At 39.5% G+C, this 9,456-nt stretch overlaps 1 protein-coding gene across 4 annotated transcripts in view; it reads left to right on the forward strand.

The window, feature by feature from the left end:
* Positions 1–9,456, forward strand: part of BCHE (butyrylcholinesterase) — a 52,750-nt gene that overhangs the window by 17,351 nt on the left and 25,943 nt on the right. For 3 of the 4 annotated variants that reach the window (XR_011142822.1, XM_068954287.1, XM_068954288.1), the window contains exon 2: positions 7,159–8,680. Coding sequence is in view for 3 of the 4 variants with exons in the window: in XM_068954287.1 (XP_068810388.1) it covers positions 7,164–8,680 (1,517 nt within the window). In the remaining variant the exon portion in view is untranslated. Of the gene's footprint in view, positions 1–3,240; positions 3,392–7,158; positions 8,681–9,456 lie in introns of those variants that run through there. The other variant, XM_009668541.2, reaches the window with a different exon arrangement.

A 9,456-nucleotide genomic window follows, 5' to 3' on the forward strand; every position in this document is an offset into this window, starting at 1 on the left:
CAGTCAGGGCCGCTAAGCTGAGGAGGGGGCTTACCAGGCCTAGAGAGCTTAAACAAAATTGTTTAATCATACAAGTTGTATTTCAGATGATTTAGCAATAATTTACATTGTGTTTTTCCCTCTGAACAATTAGAAAAAAAATTTTCCTACTTTTACAAACTATTAGCATCTCCTTAGTTAGCAAGGTCCTTCTGTCCGTAGCACTTTTCCTTGGTTTTAAAGGATCCTAAAATCTTAGAGAAAAATGCAAATGTTGGCCTGGCTGTGAAATGTACATTCATCGCTCATTCAGAGACCTTTCTAAGATACAGACAAGGTATCTAGCCTTAGATACCTGGCTTTATCAAGCACTTTCTAGCCAGCAGCCAATGAAGTTAGCAACAGTGACCTCTTTTTGAGGAAAGTGGTAAAAAGTCAGATAAAACATAGTATTTCCTCACGCACGTGCTTTACATGCAATCCCTAATTTGACAGGTTGTTCAGCTTAGTGCTCCTTATAACAGACCAGGTGTTTGTTTTGAGGGTGTAGATGGCTTGGGAGGCCAAGCTCGAACCCTGTGAGCAGCTGGAGGTGATGCTTGACATGTGAATAGACTTGGAAAGCTCAGAGGAAGCTTGGGAGAGAAGTGCTTTCCATTGGGATGCCATGAAAGAGAAACACCTGAGATACATCTTTTCCCTATTTTGTCTACCATAAATTTCTCAGTGCTATTACATGAATCCTCAAGGTAATCCAAAATGTGCATAAATCAGAGTATTCATAAATTTAAAAGACTGCATATGCTTAGGTAATACGCTGAAGGGCAGCTGAATAGTGAAATAAATAATAACAGAAATGTTTGAGGTTCCCATAATATATATTACTTAAATTTTCTAAGCTTCTTAAGAGTACTAAACATCTGTCGTTCCTACAGCTGGCCTTTGTTTTCGTTTCCCGAGAGACCTGGACATCTCTCCTATTGAACATCCTGTACTAATATGAGATATATTTCATACATACATGTTCAGTGATAAAATGCATGATTATCTTTGGTGGTGATTTTTAACAACCTTGCCTGAGCTGAAAAAACAATGTAAATAAATAAATAAATATATATATATTTAAAAGTATCAGTATGTATGTATCTATCTATAAGCTGTTTTCTATATTCTGCTATTGGATACCTTCTTTTCTTCTGAGTTCCCAGAGGAATATTGAGAAAATGACCAGTCTACACAAAATTACTAAAGGCATTAAGTGTATTTAATATGTAATTTTCATGCAGGTATTTTTAGAAAGCTAAGTAATAACTAAAACAAGTGTTTCCTCTCACAGCACACAGTTGTGAAACTTTAATTTATATGTTAATTTTTTAATTAAAGGAAAAATCATAGAAAAGGGCCCTAATAGTCTAACATTAGACTCGAGAATAATAGTTTGGAAGTATAACAGTCTAAACAGTCTGTCTGAATGTCCCAGTTCAGCCAGGTAACCCTAATGCTGAGCTTGGAGCATTTCCTACTCCCCGACAAACAGCCTGAGACGGTATATTCACTTATCGCAGGGTCACCTTGTCCGAGTCCACAGAAATGCTAACGTACACTTCGCATTTAATACATCTGCCTGCCTCAGAGCTGCATGTCGCGAGTGCCCTGAGCACTGCAGAGGGCATCATCGGGGTGGCAAAGGACCTCTGGAGAGCAGAGCTGGGAGAGCAGAGGTAGGACACCGCTGCCAACGTTAGAAACGGAGGAGACCAGAAATGGCATTTTTTGTGTTTGATTCTCCTGCTGTTTTCCTGTTCCTGTGGGAAACTGAAGCTCAAAATTTTTGAGAAGCAAGTGGCTAGAGTTGTCTCTAGAATCGACACCAAGCTAATTATATTTTATTATTAAAGGTTTATGCTTATGTAACTAAGATCACAGTCTTGGCTAAGAATTCTTAATTCCAAACTATCACTTTCATGCTAAATTCCTAGGGATTTACAGTCTGGCTCAGGTTTAGACTAGGCTATGTTCTCTAAAATGGACATGTCTCCGCAGTAAACCTATCTAATCTGTTCCTAAAGGCACATTTTAAAGTTACTAGGAGAAATCAAATGACCGTGCTTTCTTGAGCTTTTCTCTATTAAAACCCTTTTTCACATACTAGCTTCTAAAAACAGTTTGAAGTCTCCATGTTAAGGGCTGTGAACTTTATGCATTTTATTTCTGCTTTGTTTCTCTTCTATGCATTGCCAAATATTGCCTCTGTATAATTGAAACAGAGCTGTAGTTTGATTGTTAAATTAAGGGGAAGTAATTGTCTGGAGCACTAAAAGGAGGAGCAAAGGCTGTTGGTGGAGGCAAACCTGATGCGTGGGTCGGCTGCATGTCTCCAGTATAGCTTTGATGCGCTGTTTTGTAAGGGGGGAATGTGTGCCTGTATACAAGTTATTTATCGTCTCCCCTTCTCTTCCTATTTTACTTTCATTTGTATCTCAGAACAGTCTCAATTTAAACAACATCTCGATAAACGTGTCTATAGCACAGCGTTCAAGAGGGTCCCGCTCTCGGCTGGGTGACTGAACAGTCGCTAATTTATGGCGGGGCGGTGGGACAGGTCCCCGGCGGGGCGGCAGCCCTGGCACCTCCGAGCCTCAGTTCAGGGTCGAAAGACCCTAGCCACAAGAAGGATGTCAGAAACACTCACCAGCGTGGGTGATTTCTTACTGTATGCCTCAGAACAGTGAGAAAACATTATGTGGCACCTTCTGGGTACCACTTTTAACCCTACTGTCACAGGAGGACAACACAGGTCTCTGCAGTAGCCTTCAGATGTCATAAGTCAAGTAATATTACCGATACTTGCTGGTTGTTATGTCTGTGCAGAGGACTCTCCTTTTTCTCTGCCACGGTTGTTTGTGATGAGGAATAACTAAATACAGTGAAAAGAAAAGTTTGAGGTACTTTAAAATTGTATTTATCTTGAGCTGTACAATGGCAAAAAAAAAAAAAAAAGGTAGGATTAGCTGTCTGTGCAAGACAAAGGAAACAAAGGCAGGATTATGTCATATTCATAACTCTGTTTATCTTTTTAGATTATGAAACTCTTGCCCTGCCCTACGAATCACTTCATCTTCCCTTACTAGTAGAAGCTAACGCCTGGTTTTCTCCAAAACGGGGTTCTCTCTGCAGCATTTCTGCACCTATACCATTAGCCTTTGAACAGATGTCAGACTGTAAAGCACGGCTGCCTACAGATCAAGTTGCGGCTGCCAGCTCTCGCGAGCTTTGTGTCAGAAACAGTTGATTATAATGTCAGTACTGTCCAATTTACAGGCTTAAAGCAGCAGCTGCATACTGCATTTTCACAGAAGTATTCAAAGATCGTGACTCTTAGAAACTTTGTAGTTGTAGTAACAGAAGTGGGGTAAGTGATTCTCTGTTTAACATGTCTCTGTCTGCCAGTGTAATCTACAGTTCAGCTTGATTTGCATGGGGATTGTGATCTTTTAAAATGTTATGCTCTGCCCATTTGTTGCTCTCTTGGGAAAACTCACTCTACCCTGCGAAGGGAGCAAGTAAGCAGGCATGTGTATCAGCCCTTGCTATTATTCAAGAGATTCTGGGCTAAGTAAATTAAACTCAGCTAGAAATCACATATTAATTCAACCATCTTTTCTATTTAAATAGCGATTACATAGCCTTGTGTGTAGATTTCTTGGCTTGGAAAAGATTTGCAAGGAGAGGAAACAGTCATTGAAATAAATTGTATTCCCTTGCTGAATGAGAATACGAAAGTACATTCTGTTTAACTTTTACTGGGTCAAACTAATGCAGAAGCAGCTTTTGAAAGTGTGCAAATACATTATATGATATATCTCCACTTGGTTAAGGTGGATGAGCCAAAGCAATCTTCTGACTCTTCTACTCTCATAGTAATAATCAAGTAATGTTTGTTTTGCTCAGTGTACTTTATATTGCTGAGTTTGTTTTAATGCAGCATTAAAATTATTATTGAATGTAATATTTGCCATACTTTCAAGGTGTAATAGTAATCCTCTGTCACTTGCTGCTTTTGTCAATATTAGCAGAGTAACTTGAAGCTAGACGTATCCTCACATTCAGTAGTATAAAACTTCTGGATTTTTCAAGCTTGATCTATTTCAGACTGTTATTTTATTGAAGGGTTAATTAGAAAGGTACAGATTTGAATATTAGTTTTTTTTTTTCCTCAGAGTTCTCATCTAAGACATTTTAGGGTCAACATTTATCCCTCTGTGTTTTGAAATGCTGGAGTGTTTTTCTCTTATCCTGCTCTTTTTTAAAATTAATTTTTAGATATTAAAAGCTTTGAGAACTTTAACCTTTTCTATTTTTCCTAATGTCTTTTTTTTTCCCTTTGGAACGATATTAGAAATCCCTGATTGCTTCCATCTTTTTGTTGCCATTGTTCAGTCCCGGGTGATATGTTAAAAGTGAATACATGAAAAAGAGAAAGAGCCTGTGAAATAACAGACTTACTTAAAAAAAATTACTTTTCCCATCTCAAGCTGCGGTGCATTGGACGCACATACACACAGTGAGATTCCTACTGTAAACACTGATGTTTCTCACGGCCACCACGCTTGTCGAGGCTGACCGTGAGACAAGGTGAAAGAATTTAATGCTAACCTAATCTTTATGTGCCTTTTCTCACCTAGCTCTCCAAAGATTTTATTGCAGGAATGAATGGAAAAAACTGGCGGGCGTATAGTGAGGACTAAACGGCCAAGCTCTGCAGCTGGGAGCTCCCCTGCAGGCTGGGGAAGCGAGGCTCTGGGCACACAAAGTCCTCTGTGGTTGCTGGACCACGTGAGTAGTCCAGATCGCCTGCTCACATCTGTAAAGCATAGCACGCACATGAGCATTTGCAGGTTTCTGATGAGCAAATCTTAAGGTGAAGTGAACCATTAGAGAAACTGTGAAATCTATTTCCCCTGCTCCCCACTTTGTCTTTTTTTTTTAAATAAAAGGACACTTTGAGGATAAATATTTATTTTTCCAAAGTTTAGCTGTTGTTTATCAGTTTTGATAAATTCTCTGAGAATTTTTCTCTGTTCCCTTGATTCTATCTCAAAGTCGGGAGCTGCTTTGAGCAAAATGTTCCTTTTCTTTTTCCTGCGTTTTCTCAGCTTATTTCCAGCAATATGCAAACAAGCAAGAGGAGCTCAGATTGGGCGCACAGCTGTACTTTCCACAGAAATTAGCCTCATTCCTTTTAAGGACACAAGTGCTTCTTATTAACAAAGAATGGACTGTTTAAAGTGGCAGGACAGAGTACACTATGTACAAGAGGGCAGCAAGCAAAACATAGAAGGAAGCTTTGTTGAGCATTTTCAAATATGTAAGCCGTAGAAATGGATTTTTGCAAGTATTCTTCTGACATTTCATTTTCATGGGGAAAATGCATTTTTATAACCTTTTAAAAGATTAGGGTAAATAGGACTATTAGTATGCTTAAATGGTCTACGTAATCAGAATCTATGCCCTTAGCTTTAAGATAATATTAATTGTCTCTCTGAAAAACTCTCAGGAAGCAAGGATCAGGCCATAAATTATTAGGCACTGCCTACACAGATAAAAAAAAAAATCCATATGTATTTTTAACATCTTAACGTTCATTTTAAGTAGCAGAAATATGACAACTTCTCATGAATACGATGGTTACAAACTAGGTTAAATTACCTTATAGAAATAAGATCTTGAACGAAATGTTGCATGTAGGTCTTGGCATACCTCTGTAGGCAGTCATCCACAAGAGCTAATGACCTGGCAGTCAGCTGAGGTACTTTATGCACTTCACTTGCTGGAAACACCGTTAGATCTTAAGACACGTGCGTAGGCCACCATAACCATCTGTGCCTTTTGGGATTATAGCAATGCAATCTTACTGGTTTTCTTTAGCCCAGGCATGTGCTGAGGCACAAGTACCTAGCTCAACACTTACTTGGGTCTAGAAATCCTTAGATTAAAACAGGGGTCCAAGCTCCTTTCCAGAGTTCATGGGATTCATGTCAATGTATGGAAAAATCTGTGCATAGTGATGTCTGTTATTCCCCTTTATTGACTTGAGAATGCCAATTGCCAAATAAACCTCAAACAGAATAGTGGCTAATTAGGCATGGCATTTTCTATCACAGATCATAAAATATTCTATTCATCGTATCAATGGAAACATAAGTGGTGAAGTCATCTGTTAACTAAAGAGAACGGGATGAAAACATGATGGCCAGATATTGCTGATGGAGGGAGAGACTGCTAGTGTTTGGGAACAGAAGAAAAAACAGGCCTCCTAGGCTCAGCAAAACCTCTGCTGTGTTATAAATTCAGTGAGGACTTACAATTATAGTGGCATGAAAAAAAATCAGAGCACGGATATATGTCCCATGGGCCACATAGTTAGAGACTACTTGCATGACCTTTTCCTCTTTGGCTTGGTTTCCTCACTTCTACATTTTTTAAGGACGGAGTTGTTTTGAAGCCCTGTATTGTGAGTCAGCGAAACTGCTCAGTCTCTGTAAAACTTTCCTCGAATAGCTCCTTTATAGTTAGAGCCAATCTTACCTTCATGAAGAAAGAGTATGATTTTATCCCAAGATTATGGGAACATTTGGAGTAACTAGTCTGTTGATCCTCTAAATAAATATCTGTTGGTTCTCTCTTGCAAATTTCAAGGCTTAGGCTATAATCTGAAGAGCCTTTTTCAAAATTCTATTCCTATAGAAATCACCTTCAAAAACTGGAAGCTGCTGTCAGTAAACATCAGCTGTAACTCAGGTTTTCCAGGGAGACTGTGGAATCTCCATCCTTGGAGACACTCACAACGTTATTGGACAAGGCCCTGAGCAACTTCGTCTAACTCTGAAGTTTGTCCAGATTTAAGTGGGATTTGGCCCTGGTGACCTCCAGTAGTGCTGTCCCACCTAAACTGTGAGTCTGTGGCTCTGTGCTAGATACTAAACATGGTTTTGCAACAAGACTAACTCGCTGGAAGCTATGGTTAAAGACTCCTGAGCCTGGGATGCTTTTTGGACAGCACTATCTTGTTTCCAGTGCCTTTTGAAGGATCTACACCTTTCTAAATAAACTCTTTTGGCTCTAGTATCAGTATACGTTAAAATATAGACTCTAAATTTCTTTTTTCCTTTCTTTCAGACACCATGATTTGGAAAAACGGTACTAGCATCTATACCAGATTTCTTATGTGGTTTCTTCTGCTGCATATGTTAATCAGGAAGGTACTGCCTGAAGAGAACATCATTTCAACTAAGCAGGGCAGAGTAAGGGGGGTGAACTTGCAGGTACTAGGGGGAACTGTGACAGCCTTCCTTGGAATTCCTTATGGACAGCCACCCATTGGCAGACTGAGATTTCAAAAACCGGAACCTCGTGAGAAGTGGTCAGGTGTCTGGGATGCCACAAAACAGGCAAACTCTTGTTATCAACTTTTAGATACAACTTTCCCTGGATTTGCTGGATCAGAGATGTGGAATCCAAAAACTAACCTAAGTGAAGACTGCTTATACCTTAATATATGGGTTCCCTCACCCAAAACCAAGAATGCAACTGTCATGGTGTGGATATATGGGGGTGGCTTTGAGACTGGGTCATCTTCCCTGTCTGTCTACGATGGCAAGTTTCTGGCTAGAGTTGAAAGAGTCATTGTTGTTTCCATGAACTACAGGATTGGTGCATTAGGATTTTTGGCTTTGCCAGGAAACCAGGAAGCTCCTGGAAATGCAGGTTTATTTGATCAAAGATTAGCACTTCAGTGGGTCCAGGAGAATATAGCAGCTTTTGGAGGCAACCCAAGAAGTGTGACTATATTTGGAGAGAGCGCTGGTTCGGCTTCCGTCAGCTACCACATCCTTTCTCCTGGAAGCCATCCTTTTTTCACAAGAGCCATCATGCAGAGTGGGTCTGCAAATGCCCCTTGGGCTGCAATAACACCGTCGGAAGCCAGGAACAGAACTGTGGCTTTAGCTAAGCATCTCCACTGTCCTACCAGCAATGAGACAGAACTAATTCTCTGCCTCCAAGATAAGGACCCCCAGGATATACTGATGAATGAAATGTCTGCTGTAACACATGACTCTCTTTTAAAAATATATTTTTGCCCAACTGTGGATGGTGATTTTCTCTTGGACATGCCAAAAACATTGATTGAAAATGGCCTTTTTAAACAAACACAGATCTTAGTTGGTGTTAACAAAGATGAAGGATCAGGTTTTCTAATATATGGAGTACCCGGCTTCAGTAAAGATAATGATAGCTTGATCAATAAAACAGAATTTCGAGCAGGTTTAACATATGTCTTCCCAGAAGCAAGCCAACTTGCAGTGGAATCGATCATTTTTCAGTACACAGACTGGGAAAATGAGCAGAAACCAGAACATTACCGTGATGCCATGGATGATGTGGTGGGTGATTACTATATAATATGTCCTGCAATAGAATTCACAAAAAAATTTGCGCAGCTGGGACACAATGCATTCTTCTACTTCTTCGAACATCGATCCTCAAAGACTCCTTGGCCAGAGTGGATGGGAGTAATGCACGGTTACGAGATTGAGTTTGTGTTTGGATTACCTCTAGAAAGAAGAGTTAATTACACCAAGGCTGAAGAAATCTTAAGTAGGTCCATGTTGAGATACTGGGCAAGTTTTGCAAAAACGGGGTAAGTTTCCTGTAGAAGTTGTTTTGATTGATCAGTTCGTTGCAAATTTAAAAGGCGCAGAAACCTTACGCATGCTGGTTGTGATTTGAAGTCTGATGAGAACTATGAGGAAGGATTAGTTGTCCAGCTAGCCAGAATTTCTGTTTTAGCTCTGATAAAAACAATGTCTTAGTAAAATAAACTGTTGGCGTGTAGCTCACTGTATTGGATGAACTTAAGAAAATACTGTGTACCCACCTATAAAAGCAAATACTAAACATTTTTTGCCATGGCGGCACAGCAAAGGAAGGAAAGTGTTTTGAGTTTCAGAAACAAAATATATCAAAATCTGGAAAAGATTACCAATATTAGAAGTAAGAGAGAAAAGAAGCTTGCTTTAAGATTTAATATGCCCAGAACATGCAGATGTGTAATATGAAGATATATTATCTTCATGCTGTGAAGTAACTGGGATTGCAGGCTGTACTTTTCAGCCTTAAGTTTCCAAGTGTGCTATAAGTATAATCCAGCGTTTCACTGAAGTCAATAACAAATCACTTACTCTTTCTATTTGACTCATCTTTAAGTGAAATATATCCCAGCCTATATAAGAACCAAATAAGCATATTTCATTTGGATGTATGAAATGGATTGAATGCACCAGTGTATTTAGGTAGCATCCAAGAGCGCAGTGAGAAAACTCTTAGCTTTGTGGTGCACGAAGCTCTGGGCTGCTGCATCTGTATGCCTCTCTCTCTATGAAATATTCAGACTGAAATGTTTTACATCATTGTAAG

Source organism: Struthio camelus, chromosome 9 (assembly GCF_040807025.1).
Source record: "Struthio camelus isolate bStrCam1 chromosome 9, bStrCam1.hap1, whole genome shotgun sequence".
NCBI lineage: Eukaryota > Metazoa > Chordata > Aves > Struthioniformes > Struthionidae > Struthio > Struthio camelus.